Source organism: Amphiura filiformis, chromosome 2 (genome assembly GCF_039555335.1).
Source record: "Amphiura filiformis chromosome 2, Afil_fr2py, whole genome shotgun sequence".
In the NCBI taxonomy this organism is placed as follows: Eukaryota; Metazoa; Echinodermata; class Ophiuroidea; order Amphilepidida; family Amphiuridae; genus Amphiura; species Amphiura filiformis.
This window is the reverse complement of record NC_092629.1, coordinates 72520588-72539616: the sequence shown is the minus strand read 5'-3', so window position 1 is coordinate 72539616 and position 19029 is coordinate 72520588. Positions and strand designations below refer to the sequence as shown.

Here is a 19029-nt window from a genome sequence, read left to right as displayed (position 1 = left end):
TCATTTGGCAAAACAAGATAATATTTTTTAATCCCCCCAAAAATAAGCTTTCTTGAATCAGCAGTAGAGACATATTCGCAGTAGCTGAGTAGCTAACAATTTAAGAAGCAAGAAATATGAAAACAACGTGAATAGAAAACAATAATAACTAGATCTAGATATAGATCTGAACCTAGCCGTAGCCGTTAAGTTGAAGTGACCCCTAAATGACCTTTGACAAAGTGACCCCTGAACTTTGACCTTTAGGATCATAAATATTTTTAACATGTTGAAGGATCATTCCTGTTGAATTCCTGCCAGAAGAAGAAGAAGAAGAAAGAAAGAACGGAGTGGATTTCAAGACCTAGCCGTGACAAAAGTCACGCTAGGTAATTAAATAACTTCTGTTGCGCAAAACTGAACTTTCAATTATTTTAGGTGTACGTGTTTACCTCTTCGTCAATTAGTCATGGAAACTGCATTTGCGTATCTTATTAGCTAATAAGTTTGTAGAAAAACAAGACTGACGCTAATTATCAATGGGTTAATAAAACAACTCTATTATAAACCAGCCGTTCAACCAGTAGAACCAAGTATCTACTATAAATCGAAAGATGACATATTGGATTTTTTTGTTCACGTATGCCTGTACGATTATTTGACTTTCTAGATATAAACTAAAAATTAATTCGTTTGATACCATGAAGGTAACGCATTTCTAAAAGAGCACGAATATAACCTTTCTAATATATACATCCAAAAGGTCATTTTTGCAAAATATTTTGTCAACATTTGAATAACATTATGTTAACATAACAATATTTGCAGTACATGTATATAGGTTATCAAAAAATGTATTTGAATGTTATGAAAACGTTCATATGTCATTTATATAACCCGACATTTAAGCGTGTTCTGGCAACCATTTCTATCCTTTTGCGAATTATGTCGAAAAAGTTTTGTGTTTGCTGGGTAAGATGACCTCGTTATTGTAACATGCTCAGTATAGAGATCAATAAAGAACAGTGATTTATATCGTGAGTTAAAAAAAGAAGAAAATTATTTGATATCAGAAAGACATTCTTTGTATTCAGAATGCAATTCGATATGTCTGATGTGCTCTTATGTCCCACAAAAAATACTGTCGAAACGATCAAAACGCTCATTCCAGATCCCTTAAAACAAATATGGGTCCGTCCAATTATTTGGCGAGCGGATTCACCCAACAAGTTTCTTGAGCGTTTACCTTTCAAAAAGCTGTATATGCAGCTGCTGCTGCCGTTGTCAAATTAAAACTTAATGTAGCATAAAACCACTTTAAAACATAATAAGGTGCTGCACATGGAATAACTTCCGTCTTCAAATATAATTTTAAAAATTAGCATGCAACCACTTAGAATGATTGGTAGTGCATATGTCATATATGCTTAATTGCCTTTTTACCATGCCTTATTGCATGTTATGAGGAATGTTTCAGTGCCATACTCGTTACATTTGAGACTGAGGCAAAGTTTCAATTAAAAATATATGTGTCTAATGGCAAAAATAGCTGTTGACATAGGGATGAGGTTGTTCTCTTTAGAATTTGTTTGTTATCACCAAGGAAACTAAAAAAGGTACATAGTTTCGATTTGGGAATCACTTCTGACAAAGCTGTTAGAATTGACATACGCGTTTTAATATTCTGCTGATTTAAGACATAATTATATTTACTAGGCTCATTGAATTTTCACAAACAGATTTTCATGTGGTAATTAAAAAAGTAACGAATGGGAATTTGATATTACATTTTCTGCTAATTTATGAACAGTTTGCTTACAGAAAATAACAAAAATGGAGAAATCGAAGGCTAGGTGCAGTTGGGCATGGATTGTTGTAGGACTGTTGATCATGATGCTAACATATATTGCACTTGCTTATGGTGAAAAGGGTGAGTACTGTATCATCATCTTTAACATTTTCTTCTTCCGTTCTTCTTCTTCTTCTTCTTCTTCAATTTCTTAGCAGATCTTAGTTGTGAACATGCACGCCATCTGGGCCTTGCCGTCTAGATTTAACAGGCGAGTAGTTAACAACTCGCTAGCATGGTGCTAGGCGAGTGGTCGAATTTGCACAAATTCCACTAATTTGGTTATAATCAGTGTTTATATTGAAATTCGTGTGAAGCGTGCCAAAAATTTGACTTTCACCACTTGGAAGACGGCGCCCAGGGCACGTGCCTACCAAGGCCAAGAGAGAAATGGAGAAAGAGAAGGGGAAGAGAGGGAAAAGGGGAGAGAGAGTGGGAAAGAGAGAGAGAGAGAGAGAGAGAGAGAGAGAGAGAGTACGTATGAGATGTGTCTCTCACACCATGTGACAGAGAGGGGCCGGTCTATTGGGCCGGTCTATTGGGCCTATAATGATGTTGAGACACGTTGAGGTGATGTGGTCCATGGCAGGTCCATACGTTTTCTTTATCGCAAAATCACCCCTCCGCACCGCACCCTTAATCAGCACCAACGGATTATTGCCCTGGGGCATGGTGACAAGTTCCCGCTGCTCAGTCGAAATATTGTGACAAAATTTACGATTTGCATCTTCCATTTTGGTATATTTTAAACCCATAATGAACCCCATTTTGGCCCATTTTCGCGAATTTATCCCTGTAATAAAGCCGTTCTGTAAGATTGATCCCCCCTTCTCTGACTCAAAATAAATCTTGATGCCCTGCTTTGGATAAGTTCCAAATTATTAATGTGATTTATATGATATACAGACCAAACTGGTGAACAAAAATCTATGACCGGTAAAACAAGAGAACGATAAAGTGTGAGCAGGATGTTTGGATTTTGTTTACCAACAACAGTCCTCAGGAAGCTTATGAGTCTATTGCACTTTTTTTGTAACATTTGACACATGCTCATTCTAGGAGAGGTCAGCAGATAACTGAACACAAAGGAGACGTAAACTAGAAGCTTCTGAAAGTTGGGTATTTGAAACATAATCAACTGGTGTTTCTGCGACGGCAAATACACATAACTTGACACTTCAGAGGATTTAACTGAAGAGCATTGTTATCTAATTTTCCCGGATAAGTAATTTTGGTGATGGTTCAGCGCGCCGGACGTCTTGGAAAATACAGTTGGGTTACAGTTGTGGGGGAGGGGTGTAACACTACGATCCGAATAGCCAGGTGTAGCATCATGTTGCCGCTCAGGCAAAGAGTAAATCCAGCCTTAATATACCAGCAAAAAGTGCTTCTCCGCATCCCCATGAGAAACTGGTCTAGCGATGGCCCTGATGCCCTCCCTAGCTACGCCACTGGCTAGGAAAGCGTTGCCATCTTTCCAGTCGGTATTGTATCCAATTCAGGTTTCTACCCCCCCCACACCCACCCCACCCCCAACGTTTGAACTTTTTGAGTTGCATACTGTGCTCGCTAGTACTCGCCATGTGATCAAAGAATAACTTCAAATATTATATTTTTGATTTTAAGTCTTGTGTTTTTGTAAGTTTTTGTAAGCCTGACTAATTATTTAAAGTCTCTGCTGAATTTGTAATTTAAGTGCCGTTAAGGCCTCAACAGCCTGCACGCTATACTCAATATGGCAAAGTAACTAATTTTATATATCAAATTGTTTCATTATGTGTTTTTTTTCAAACTTAATGTTGTATCCCTCTTCTTTACTGAATATAACTTGGTAAATGTATGCTTGGAAGAGTAAAGTCATTCTGATGTTAAAAAATTGAGGTTGATGAATTAAAAATAAATTACTAGAGAAATGCTTATTTCTATTATAGTATTACCGTTTCTTATTATTTTTACTTCCTATATCCTTGCCAACGAGTAGTGAAGGGGGTGCTCACTTTTGAAGTGACGGTAATGTGCATAACATTCCTGCATGATTATTGTCGGTATGCTATGATAGATGAGTCAATTTAAGTAAAATAATGGGTGCACCTAGACAAAAATATGGATTACCAATGTTTTTGCCTGCGTGTAGCTCTAAATACCCTCCTGAACAAAATATCCAAAAAGGACAAAAAGTGAATATGGGAAATGCAAATGTGTATGACCGTTAAAGCAGCGGTCAAATGTCAAAATTGGGCGAATATAGATCTAATTGTTTTCCTCTTATTATAAGGATTCAGAAAAAGTGTAATCTCCGATGTATAACTCAAGAACTGTACATCGGAGATAGGTCAAACTGTACTTTTCTAAATCTTAATAACGAGAGGAATACATTGGTATGAGTTTTACCCAGATTCGACCAATTTTGACATTGTAAGCCCTGCAACAAGCGGCCATTTTTGTTTTATGCCAATTAGCATTTTTCTCCCATTCCCAGTTTTGTCCTTTTTGGATATGTTGTTGTGGATGTCTTTCAAAGATACTTATAACAAAAACAGTGATGTTCCAATCCTATCTAGCTCAAAAGTAAATTGACACGTCTATAAGCTATTATGTAGGCTTATATAATTATTTATATAGCAGGGTCTATTTTAAATAGCCAACCCAATGTTTCTTTACATGCTCAGTATATTTACAAGCGGTTTTTGTTAAGAGCCATCACACAGGGCTTGAAACAACCACAGTTTCTTTTATGAAACAGTATCTAAAATTATGATCCTTTCTATAATAACTCTCATGGTTATCATTAGGGGCTGTGCAATAATTATGAGCCCTGGGGAGGGTAAAATTGCGGGGGGAGCAAGAATATTTTGGCGAGCCGAAAGGGTTTGGCAAACATTTATGGGACGCCTTTCAAATAAAACGCTTTAAAAAGGCTTAGTAAAACAGTACGGAAACGCTTAAATATGCACATTTTCCTGGTCGCTGCGCTCGCAACATGTATCTTTTTTGGCAGGCCGAGAGAGGGCAAGCGTTTTTGGCAGGCCGAGAGGGGGGGGCAAGCGATTTTAGCGAGCCGTTTGGAATCACCAAGTGTTATAATCTTTCACTTTTAAAGTCAATTGTGTGGTATTTTCTGGTCATAATATTCTAAAGGTGGGTCGGATGGCAGGAGCCAAATTGTTTCCAATTAGAAAACTGTAGCGTACTTCTTAATGCGAATACATTGATCTTATTATGAGTCATGGAAGCCAATAATTACGTTTATATTTCCATAGGTCTTGTGGTTCCTGATATAAGTTCAATAATATATAAAAACTAAAAATTTGGGCGTTATCACGTCCAGATAAAAATCATGCATATAGGGTGGAAATGACACCCCTTGTATCAAGCATTAATATGTTCCTTATAGAGCGCATGCCATTCCTCCCTAACCTCAATATTTACCTGCAAATATCGCTATAAAGTCGTGCTCTCGTCCGACGCACATTAAAGAGCAATATTGTTTTAAACAAACCCGCCGTGATTTATAGTGCGCTAGCATATACACAACGCCTAGACATTGATCCACAAGCCTCGGCACATTTTACAGGAAGTAGCTGACCATTACGGCCCCATATCCATAAACCATTTAACAACAACCCAGGGATTTTGCAGCCTAGGAGCGCATACCCTAGACATCCCACAATTGACCTTTGTAGCCAGGATCACGGGTTACATAACAAGATGTCTTTACAAAGAATTAGCCTAATTGTTGTATCATTAACTAAAATATTTCTTTACAATAAACACTCCCTTTATGATAGTGGTGTAGCTAGGGGGCTGTGTGGCATGGGGGTTGGGATACAGAATGGTGACACCCTCCCACCCCATCCCAATTCATGAAACAATTGCCCGTGGAGCGTGCGAATATTTACACAATTACCACTAACTTGTGACATTTTTGGATAAACGGAAATAACGTGCGGGATACAAATTTGCCAACATGGCGGAAAAGATTCTCCAGACTCTTCTAAACATTTTGATGTATGATGTATCCATTTGAAACCCTTTCCCAAAGACGCGAACATTTCATGGGGCTGGCCGATATACTGTCATGACTTAACTAAGAACCAATTGATATTTATCATTTCAGTTTTTGTGGGATGCGATGGTTCTTTTACCGTTTACCTAGCCGAGACTGATGCCGATGTGGAGCAACTAAATTTCCAACCCATTATTACCTTGAGCAACATACCTAGGGGTATTACACATGACCCCAAGACAGGACATATATACGTAACGGAGTCTAGTACGCGGATCCTGAGAGCGAACCAGGACGGTTCAGGAGTCGAAACTGTCCTCGACTTACCAAGTTCACCAGGAAGAAGTGAGTATAATTGATTTCCCATAGTTTCTTGTCATCTTGGGAGCACTAGCTACGACAGGGAATTGTATCATCAAAATTGTAATTTATCATTATTATTATTATTATTATTATTATTATTATTATTATTATTATTATCATTATTATTATTATTATTATTATTATTATTATTATTATTATTATTAGTGTAAACAAATTTAATTTTGAGACGGAGTGGATGGGAGTGCTACTTGTTCTTCCGGATTGGGACCTGAGTAGGATTAAATAGAAGAAAGTGGAAGATAACCGGATTCAGTGAGGTAATTTTCCGAGCGCGCGGGATTGTACTCGTACTCCCGTTGAGTCCCGTGGAACCGATATTTTTTATTATACGGCAAAAAAGAAAAGATGACAACAGATCGCAATTCACCACGTATCCTTATCGCAATATAAACGTTGTTCTACTGTGATGCTTTTCTATTACGTATAAGCTGAAGACAATAATTGAAAACTAAATCACATTGCGCCTGTTTTAACAGCATATTGCAAGCTTCCAAGCCTTATTTTGTCCATTTTTGTGGCGACTATAAAGAGATACGGGAGTGAGCGGGACTATACTAACCTCTTTTTCTTCCGTCTGAATGGGCCGGAATCAATACTAAAACGGGAGTAACCTGTGGGAGCAGATACAATTGTGAGTGGATTTGGAAGTACTAAACTATATCGAGTGTGCGGGGTTAGTGACATTTTCTGGGTGTTTTCCGTAGTTTCAACGGCATTTGACAGGAACGTTTTTGACTTTTTTGTTCTCTAATTTTTAATCCGGTTTTTGTGTATAAAGAGTGATTTTCTGATTTTGTTTATGTATCACGGGTTTAAGAAGCGTACATATTATTTGTCCAAGGTTGAAACTTAAACGACCATCGCTCACTTGGTAAAACTTCAAATTCCGGGCCCCAATGTCACATTGGAAAATAGATAATGCAACTTGATAGCTCAATGTTATCGTCAGACGGCACAAGTCGGCAGAGTTATTATGCACGTTTGACAAAAGTTTTGTTGTTTCAGCCCTCGCTACAACATAACTCAAGAACCACAGGACCTACAAAAGTATATATGTGATATTTGAATTCTTCTACACACTCGCTATGATATGATGAATGTAATTGTTTGCCAAAGCTCACCACCATTCGCAAGATGCTATAAACTACCAAATCGCAACAGTTTAAAATAGCTGCTAACATTAATACCGAAATTATTCCACTTATTTCAAGGGAGCCCATAACGTCATTAGGCGAACCGTTACGGTATTCTTAATCTATACATACATAAGCCTGATAAAGAACTCATATTTAGAGATGTTCTGTTTTGAACTTTAGACCTACGCGGAATATACCTAATGAACGAGCAGATATTCTGGGTGGATACCAGTACAGACGCAATTAATCGTGCCAGTGTTAATGGATCGGACAGGACGGTTATCATTAGCAATGCCGATGATGGCAGGGGTATTACAGGACATGACAGGTACGGATCCGAGGGGCACTTGTATCCATGCTGTATACATATCACTCGCCTATTAAGATTTTCAAAAAGTAACCAAAGCAAGTCAAACTGTGAAGACTCTCAAGTTGAAATTAAGATTTAATTTGAATCTGTTCAAGCAGACATACTTTTTTTTGACGGATGAATGCGACTGAAACCTATAGTATTCAGCTGGTACAACCCAGCTGACGAATGAAGGTTTCAGTCACAGCGTCCATCACGAACAGGTATGGCTGGTTGACCAGAAATATTAATGTTTTTTTCATTGATGTAGAATTAACTGAAAACAAGTACTATGCAAGTGGTTTACTACCCTCAGTAATTAATTTTACTTCAGGGTGTCCCTGAAAGAACTGTATCGTCGGAACCGTAATTGTTTGGTATTTGAAAGTCACAAATGAATTTTGACGATTGACCATACCGTTCTTGAAATGTAAGAATTTTACGAAACTCCCTTATTTTCACTCCCTTTCCACTGATTCAAATTTCAGTTGATGATCTATTTAGTATAGTCAGAGTGCTAAGGTCATGTTCATTTAATAATTCGTCTCACAGCTCCCGCGCGCATTAGTAAAATCGCCCGTTTTTTGCGTTATACGTATATTCCCGCTGGATTGAGTACATTCAGGTTTTTTCTGATCCACCACAAAAAATCTCACGTCTGACAGATGAGAGATGAAAGGGTGGTCTATCCTTGCCACAGATACACAAAATTAAAGTAAAAAAATAAATAAATAAATAAGTTAATAAAGCCGCATTCCGTATTAGGTTTTTAACTTGAGAAGGGCTTTGAGACGAACTATTTTAATCTTAAAAGATTAAAAATTAATCGTTCACTTAGTCACAGACATTTTCCACTTTTCCATAAACTTACTCGTTTTCTAAGCTAAGTAACTTGTTTTGATTCAAATAAGTAAAACATTCTTTTCTGTTGTAATTTTGAATTGGTCAAATGAATAATAACATTTCCGAATATCTATTTTTTTCGATTTTTACGGCCACAACTGGCAAACTAAACCACATTTTACTTATGAAATGAAGCGCCTCCGCTACAAATAATACTATGATGTCCGATCAGTAATACATTGATATGTTTTACTATTTTATGTTGCGTACTTGCATACTGCATATTTATTAAAGAGTTTCATAATTTCTTAGTGGTGAGTTATTAGTTACTTTGCCGATATTGAACTGCGAGTTCTGAGTGGTATCTTGTCACATGATTTTGGAATTGTGGTGCGGGTGTGTATGGAGAATGTGGGAGTGGGGTGGTGATTTGTGTCCGAGTATGTGGAATGTACAAGTGGTGTGCTGGGCCCGTTTTCTATGGCCGTTTATTTCCTCCTCATGCAGTTATTGTTAACTACATGTATGCACACAACACAGGGGCACTCACAATAGGCAATTGAACCCTACTGGTAGCGCTGTGTTGTAGCTATACGGGTTGAACTAGTTAGTATCATATATCAAAAAGTATAAAAGCTATGATTTTAGTACTTTCTCTATGTTTCAATTACTTATTCTTTTCCAAATATCTGAATCTTCAACCCTGTACCAAGCTTTAATAACGGGGAACAATACATTTTTATTAAAAAGAACTCCTACCATCTATCCAAACTCGCCGTGTTATTCCAATGCACATTTTACTTCACCGGGCAGCCATTTTTTGATCATATTTTGAAGATTGGTGTCATAAAACCGTCATAGGTACAAATTTAGTACTTTCTGTCAATCAATTATGGCTTATTCTCTACATGTCAATCTTTAAATAATTGGCATAGTCCTTATAATAACGGTCGTCCGCCTTGATGAGTAAATGACAGCAAACAGCTGCAAACCAGTGAAAAATATCCCAAAACTCGGTCAGTGGAGATACGCTCGTACATGTCAATAGAGTCATTATCGATTGGATTAGTCGTCCGTAGCGGACAATTCGGTCGCTCATTGGATCAATATTATCAGGTGGTAATAAATTTGCATTGGACAGTAGATTACTATATAATGGTTTAGTACTGCATATATCGGTTTAATCTTCAATAAGCGGGTTTATGGCTGGAAAGGTCACGGTGAATTCGCCGTGGACGTATTAAGTGCACTATGTTATTTAATTTGTATGGTTTCCTTTCAGCTCTATTTATTGGGCGGACAAAAAGAACAACACAGTTCAAACGGCAGGGATAGATGGAAGTGGTGTACGTACTGTCATATCTGAACTTGTAAATGCATACGCTGTGACGATTGATAACTCTGGTGAGTCACTTGATTCTACCAGCAGCTCTATCAATAGTTTATACAGGAACGGCTTTAGTCTAGACCAATTTGTAGCCATTCGAAAGATTGTATTTTTGCTTGATTTTGGAAAAAATTGATATGATGTATAATAGACACCAAAGATATAAGTAAGTATTTTTTCATCTGCAAGAGGGTTCACCAAAAGTATCATACAGCACGCCGTTTGTAACCTTAATTTGTCAATGTTTGATCATTCCCATTTGATAACTATCATAGTATGAACTGTTTAGTAGACCCATGTCACACGTAGTATGTATCAAATATTAATATTAAATCTTCCATTTCATCCATGTTCTTTTAAGTCATACTCATGTAGTTTGTAGTTTTGCCTATGTCCTACTATATATAGCAGGACACTTCTCAGATCATAGCACATTGTAAAGAATGGCAATTCTGTGTTCCAAACTTTAAAACAAGATAAGTGATCGATTGGTTTTTAGATAATACCAAAATATCTTCAAGGAGATTTCCATCTTGGGGACCCTGAATGAAGTCCATTGTTTCCTTGGCCCGACCAACGAAACCGTGCGTATAATTATCACTTAGCATAGAGGAGTGCTAGGGTTATGGCGAAAATTCATCACCTAAAAATCGATGTTAAGGTAAAATCACACTTAAGGGCTCAGATAGCGACGTTTTCACGTATTTTTATGGGACCTGAGAGCACATCAGATATATATCGAATTGCATTTTTAAAACGACGAATGTCAGATATCAAATAATTTTAAATCTAAGGCAGGACCTGGACGGAACCTGAATCCAGTCCTGAATCCAATCCTGAATCAATCTCATTAGGCGATGAAAATAATATAATACGAAAAAGACAGAAATATCCAAAACTATGGACCAATTTAGTGAGATTTCTAGCTAGAAATACCTGAAATATCGAATCATGTTGTATGCATCCATACATATTAAACACCCTCTGATATCTTCACTACACCGTATAACAATATTGATTAATCGAATCGAGCTCAGGAGAGATCAGTGTTTCATGTCATTGGCTAATTATAAGCACTAGCAGTCACCCGTCTTCCGCGGTCAGATTTTTAATGTTCTATTTAATGTGATTAGTGAGGTGAGAGGATATTGTCATTTAGAATTACAATTGAGAAGGTCAGATGCAATTTCAATGTTTGAGTTATTTTTGTTACCTTGGGGTGCACCCTATTTTCAAAGTTGTGGTGCAGTTTCACCTGATGCAGCGCAATTTGAAGTGCAGTCTCAGATCAATCAAAATAAATTTACAATTTTGTAGGACACTTACGTTCCACATGGGCCTAAATATTTTGCACAGACACAAATTACCTGTCAGCTGCTCCCGTATCAGACAAACCCTCTCCGACCCAGTCCCTTAGTTGAATAAATGTAGGCTTTCAAGACATCCAAATGCTTATCCTTACCAGACTTGCACCTGCATTGCTGAAATGTCACCCAATTTTTTTTATTAACCATGATCTGTTCCTATGGGAAGTCTCAGGGAAATTGTTCAAAAGTCACCCATTTGGGCTACCAAACCACAGGTTTGGCAATCCTGATTAATTTGTCCTTCAACTCAAAAGCTTCACTTACAAACTAATTCAATAAACAAACACACTACTGTTGACTATAGGTTCTCCATAAAAACAGACACTGTTTAACACATAATACATGCTAATGTTGACAAATTAGTTGAATAAACAATACATGTTAATGAGTTTCTACTGTGTCATGTAATAGTTGATACTGTGTGATTGCTTAAGGTATAATAGGTAATTCAATGACCGTATCCAGACTACAGGCATATTATCTTCACACAGATGACAGGACAGAAGGCCTATTTCAGGCTATGTCAACATTAGTGCTTGTTAAACTAATTAACATTATTTGACACCATTAACGTAAACAAAAACAAAATTCGATGTTTTATTGAATTGCGCTCGCATCGCAAAAGTCACTTTTCCGAAATAATGTAACCCGTAAAAGTTTTTAGCCTCACCAATTCGCCAGTTTCAGTAATTTATTATAGATGTTAACTAGGAATTAAACAAAATACTAATTCCAAGATCTACTACTACTACTACTACTACAAAGTTCTTAGGGCGCAATTCGCAAAGAAAGCATCGTTGCGCTTACAGTAAAAAACAAATGCATAAGAAAACCAGTTCAGAATAAATAAGTTTTGAGTCTCTGTTTGAAAAGAGTGACCGATGGCGAAAGTCTGATTTCTGTTGGTAATGAATTCCAGCGCTTAACACCAGCTACAGGGAAACGACGATCACCGGCGACACTGATGGATCTATCAGCCAGGAGACGCGTGGTGTCATTACTTGATCTGAGAGTCCTTTGAGGAATATAAGGAGTCAGTTTGTTGGAGATGTACTTCGGAGCAAGGTTGTTGAGAGACTTGAAAATATACAGAAGAATTTTGAAACTGATGCGTTTATCAATGCTGAGCCAGTGGAGAGATGAGACTAATGGGTGAGCTTCGACTCGACGCCCAACAGCAAAGATGACACGCGCGGCGGAGTTCTGAAGTCTTTGGAGACGGCTTATGTCTTTTGCAGAGAGCTGAAGGAAGAGTGCGTTACAGTAGTCGAGCCTGGAGAGTATCAGTGCTCTTACTGCATGATGGCAGGTCTCTTGATTGATGTAACACCGGATACGCCACAAGTTCTTTATCTGGAAGAGCGTATTTCTGCGGAGAATGTTAACATGATCAGTAAAAGACATGTTGGAATCAAAGTGACAACCCAGGTTGCGAATGACAGAAGACAGATTGATAGTGGAGTCGCCGATGGTGAGTTGAATGTTCTGAGCTTGAGATTATGATTTGATGCTGCAATGAAAAACTCAGTCTTGGATTCGTTGAGTTTCAGATAATTGGCGGTGAGGCAAGATTTTATGTCAGCAATGCAGCATGATATCTTGTTTAATGCCTTGATGATGTCCCCAGCAAACACAAAACGTTTTCGACATCATTCGCAAAAGGTTATAAAAGGTTGTCAGAAAACGTTTAAATGTCGGGTTATATAAAGGGTATATAAAGGGTATAAAACGTTTTCATAACATTAAAAAAACATTTTATGATAATCTACTGCCCAGCAAACACAAAATGTTTTACAGAAAACGTTTAAATGTCGGGTTATATAAAGGGTATAAAAACGTTTTAATAACATTCCAAAAACATTTTTGAAAACTTGATACAAAAAATTCAAAACAGAATGTTATTTTGGGATTGAAAAAATATTTTGCGAAAAATGTTTGACCAAAATATTTTCAATAACGTTTTAAAAATGTTTCTATGACCTTTATACAACCCGACATTTAAATGTTATTAAAACGTTTTGAAAATAACATCTTAAGAACATTTCTGTGTTTGCTGGGTGCAAATATTTTAACATTATGTTATTTAAGTGTTGACAAAATATTAGGCAAAATATGTTTGCAAAAATAATTTAAAATAGCATTTTGAAAACATTTAAAAAATATTGTTGTAGTGTGTTTTCATACAAAACGTTTTAAAACGTTTTCATGACCTTTATATAACCCGACATTTTAATGTTATTAAAACATTTTTACCTAAACCAAAAGCCAAAATATAACTTATTTAAAACGTTTTTAAAACGTTTTTGTGTTTGCTGGGTCGTCAGGATTACGCGGGTTAAAAGCAACATACAATTGCGAGTCATCAGCATACTGATGGTAATCGATGCCGTGTTTCCTCGCAATTTCACCGATGGGCTTGGAATATGTGGTGAACAAAAGAGGTCCGAGGACTGATCCTTGTGGCAGTCCGAAATCAGTGGTAACTGGGTCTGACATGGTGCCGTTTATGTTCACACGTGATGACCATCCTTTAAGATATGAGGCAAACCACTCAAGGGCTGTCCCAGTTACAGCATATTTCTGCTCGAGACGGTTCAACAGTATGGCGTGATCCACCGTATCAAACTAGAGCATGCACAAATCGTAATAATGTGTAGAATATAGAAACTCTGTGTGTATCTCATATGATAGTCATGGTATGCTTAGCCTGAGTCGCTCGGCCTATCTCGAACAAAATCGCGATGCGTAGCTGTTGAAAAACGAGAGGAGTCGCTGTACGATCACGGCAATTTTTGACACGAAGATATAGGGATGATGACGATGTGTAAGGATTAATGGAGTTCCAATAATTATATAATAGCCTGTCAGGGCCTGAAAGCACGTATGATTTTTTTTAAATTCGCGATATAATACACATTTTATGGCAAATAATTGATATTTTTGAAATTTAACAGTCCTCGAAGTAATTTGTATAAATCTAATGATATGTACTTAAAGTGTATGTAGCTGTATGGGATGAACAGCCGTCCATCATATGAAAATTTTGACCTTTCGTATTGACGATATAGAATTTTTCCCAAAAACACCAACAAAATTTTGTTTTTTTGGTTTTTTTATTGTTAAATTGATGGTCCGCTTTTCATCCAAGCTACATACACTTTAAGTACATATCATTAGATTTAAAGTGTAGACCTGTGGAAAAGGCAACCGTTACTAATAGTTTCACGGAATAACACTCACTTACGATCATTGGGTATACCGATCATCAGACGGATAATTTGTCATGGTTTCAACTGAACAGAAATTCATATACATTCTGTGGTGTCAAAATCATGACAAACCAAGCCATTCCAGCACAGTCTCTACTAAAGTAGTCGGAATTAAAAGTGCTCAAACCCATTACAGGTGAGCGTAGAAACAAATTCAAAGTATAGACCTCTGGAAAAGGCAAAGGTTACTAATAGTTTCACGGCATTAGTCACCTGAAAAAATAATTCTTGTTATATCATTAGATTTATAAAGTTTACTTCGAAGACGGTTAAATATAAAATATAAAAATATCAAATGTTAATAAGTTGCCACAAAATTTGTAATATATCGCGAATTTCAAAAAACAAACAAAAATATATTGATATCAGAAGGACATTCCTCGTATTCAGAATGCAATTCGATATGTCTGATGTGCTATCAGGTCCCACAAAAATACTGTGCAAACGAGCCCTCAAGGAGAATAATGATTTTATGTATTATTATTATTATTATTATTATTATTATTATTATTATTATTATTATTATTATTATTATTATTATTATTATTATTATTTTGCTATTATTACAGAGAGGATTCTTTATGCAGGAAATACAGGAAGGAATGCACGCATTATAAAATACAATCTGGACACCAACGACCAGGTTGTCATATTCAATGAGGGTGCACACATTCAAGGCATCACGGTTGTTGGTGATTTGCTTTTCTTTATTGAAGTGCATAACGGCATTAGAGCTATCCGCAAGAATGGAAGTTCACCACTGCCCCTCAGCTATATTGGTTTGGAGAACTGTACTGAGTTGAATAGCATTCATGCGACCAACGGTAGGTTATTATGTATATATTATTGAATAACTTATACAATGGTTATTCCATTTAAAAGCCACTCTCCAACTTTTGGGATCACTACAATCACACCTACTTGTGTATAGGGTGTGAGGCCGTGCATTATCGGTACAAAGCATACCCCCCCCCCCTCTGGCGCTGGGTAGTAATGTATAAAGACGTGTTATTTCCAAACTGGAAGCCGTTGAAGCTAAAGATCCCGTAAACATATTTAAGTCATATTACGACCGACATGACCTTGACCCCAGAGGAATATACCGTAAGTCCCTCAAATCAAGATATTTGGCTTCCATTTGTTGACAACCCTCCCAATATGTATGGTGATAGTGGTGACTTTTAGGGGCAAAATACAGTGTCAGCACGCTAATAGACTAATATGATGCAAATCAAATTAAAATATAAGAGACCAGTTCTACACTATAGACCTTTTCATATCAAGATCGGAAAAGTTCGGAAAACCGCACTATTTATTCAGTAATCTTGGTGGTCAAATTGTACCCAAACTGGCAGGCAAGAAATGTCATGAATTACATTACACCCTTTTGCGCGAAAATGCAGCGTATTAATCCAATGTGAACATGGGGTCATCGCGCGAAATATTTTCCTAGCATATTGAGCTAACACCTCAGCTACTTGGTTTTTCACAATAAGATACAAATGGAGAAATGGACAATGTCCGTCATTTTTCGTCAGTTTTTTTTACAGAACGTTTTGTTTATGTGCATCACCTCTTCCACAGTCAGTCTCTTATATAACACTACCACCACACGCTTCATTGCACGTTGAGTATCGTTGGCAAAAGTACCCCGCTCATCCACAATTGACCGTCGAAAGTTCATCATAGTTTATGATGCCTGTTATGCATTTGAACTTCGCACTGTACATGATGCTGAAGAGGTACTTTTTTGCGCGCGCGATAGGGGAAATTATTTCATGCTTGGGTTTTATCGGAATTACTCAGTATTAAAAGGTCTATACATAGAACTGGTATCTCCCCCGTGAAAAAGAAAAGTTGTATCTTTTCGAAACTTTGGGTTTTTAACTTTGTGTATTAAATGTTTTTACTCCCATTGGATGTTGTGTCACATTTTTTCTGTTTTATATTAAACTTTTATAGATAGATATATTTATTATTATCGTTTTTTCACTCAATACATGATACAAAGAATAATACATAAGGAAAATACATTTAATTAATTATAAAGATATAAAGAATAATACATGATAAACGATAAAATGCATAATGCAACGATGAGTGAAGGAATTACAGTTGAGGCCCAGAGGCCTGTAAATAAATAATAAATAAATAAATTTCGAATTGATATAGCGTCTTTTTCCAGATCTTGAAGGATTCAAAGCACTATAATTTCGCTGTCATGGTGAATCCTCACAATCAGATCGCAGTGAGTCCTACCATCCAACTCTCATGTCCATCAATGACATATTTAAAGAAAAAACTAAATGTTTGTTAGTGTGACACACTTGTATCCTTTTGGGTCCATCCTTTGGTTCTCTGCTGGCCAGTTGGGATAGAACTTTCAATTTTTTTTTCAAATTAAAATGTCAACATTTGATTGATAAATTAAGATCAAGATCATATCAGATGTAAAAAGTGGGCCCAGTACATAAACCTCGTGTGCAATTTTCGTTAAATGTTTGTATTTGAAATGAACCAAAATGGCCCAATACACCTTATGATACTTCACCTGTAACTGCATAAGTATCCAGGTGGTAGATGACATGATCGAGCCGGGAACTTGTGAAACCGCCCGGCCGTATGGCATTTTCAATATACTTGGTTAGTTTTGTGGGGTTCATTATCGAACCCCAACGGTTTTAGCTTGTATTTATATTATTTATTAACATAGGCCTATTTGTTTGTGATATTTCAAGCGTTTTAAAGTTTCAAAATAATCCCATTCAATTACACGGTTGACGATGAAAATTTACTGAATTTAGAGAATGCAATGCGGCCACCACCTGTAAATATCTTTAAGTAGCCAAAATAGTAATCAACGTTATTCTTTATGTAAATCCTTTCATTTTCAAACAGTTTTTTTTTTTTTTTGGCAAAAAAAAAAGTAAAATAAAAAATAAATAAATTAAAAAAAAGATGAGGTTTTGTCATTTCACATTGAATGTTTTGACTTCAGAGTATATCAACTTCACTTGGCCTCATAGCCATAATTATTTAGCAAATCAAACGCATAATTTATTGCGGGACATTAGAGCACATCAGATATATCGAATTGCATTCTGAAATACGAAGAACGTCCTTCTGATATCAATTAATTTAGATTTTTTGAAATTCGCAGTGTAATACACATTGTACATTTTATGGCAAATGATTAAAAATGTATATTTTTGATATTTAACAGTACTCGAAGTAAACTTTATAAATCTGATGATTTATACTTAAAGTGCATGTAGGTGGGATGAAAAGCCGACGATCAATTGAAAATGTTGACCTTTCGTATTAAAGATATGGAATTTTTCCCAAAACACCAAAAAATAGGTCTTTTGGGGAAAAAATTAATATCGTCAATATGAAAGGTCAAAATTTCAATTGATCGTCGGCTTTTCCTCCCAGCTACATACTCTTTAAGAATATATCATCAGATTTATAAAATTTACTTCGAAGACTGTTATATATCAAAAATGTGAAAAATATCATTTTTGTTTATAATTTGTCATAAAATTTGTATTATAGGCCTATCGTGAATTTCAAAAATTGAGAATTATTTGATATCAGAAAGACATTCTTCGTATTCAGAATTCAATTCGATATGTCTGATGTGCTCTCATGTCCCACAAAAAATACTGTCGAAACGCTCGAAACGCTCATTCCAGATCCCTTAAACGAATTATTATTTATGTCAACATAATACGCACATCTTACCACACACAACAGCGATGATACCTCCCGCGAATGCGACGGACACTACCGACACAACGACATTTTTGAACACTGGCATGAATTTGGTATCAAGCTTCGAACACTTTGCATCCAGGTTTCCTGCCAATTCCACACCGGGAGTATTTATCAATAACAGTGTTGTAGGTAAGTAAAATTAATATTTTCTGCCTTCGTAATTATAATCGTAGGCCAAATTATTGTTTTAACATTTTGTTTAATTTTTAGAGAGTGTTTATTTACGAAAACCCAATTGTATTTGACATCGAATATATGGTGGAAATATCGGGTTTACTTCAAGAAGCATTCGTTAGAAGTTAAACATGACTGTAAATAGAATGGAAATAGATTGAATAACGAATACTTAATGTATCGAATAGTTGACGTCAATACAAAGTATGAACCAGACCAAATGCAACGGTAAATATTATTGATTGAAAATGAAAACACAAAATGGTTTATTGAAAACGTTTAAAGCCATGTTATAACATTCTATAAAAAATAGATAAGCATTTCTTTTCCATAAAATGTTAGCTTTTCCTGTAAGATATGACCCCTTTTAATTTTGAGTCGGACAACTGACGTAAAAAAAAAGAAAACTGAAATTTGCCACCTGCGCAGATGTCGTCAATGCGTGTCACTCCTTCGGTTGTGCTACTGCACGCGCCTTTGATGTGTGTGTACCATGTCGCACGCCATCT

At 36.4% G+C, this 19029-nt stretch overlaps 1 protein-coding gene across 1 annotated transcript; it reads left to right on the top strand.

Moving 5' to 3' along the window:
- The first annotated feature begins 1801 nt into the window (after nucleotides 1–1801).
- On the top strand, nucleotides 1802–12321 carry LOC140142829 (uncharacterized). The gene is made up of 5 exons (XM_072164842.1): nucleotides 1802–1909; nucleotides 5946–6179; nucleotides 7535–7682; nucleotides 9829–9950; nucleotides 12176–12321. Exons 1-5 carry the CDS (start codon nucleotides 1813–1815, stop codon nucleotides 12319–12321), a joined length of 747 nt encoding a protein of 248 aa, XP_072020943.1. The 5' UTR covers nucleotides 1802–1812.
- The last annotated feature ends 6708 nt before the right edge of the window (nucleotides 12322–19029 follow it).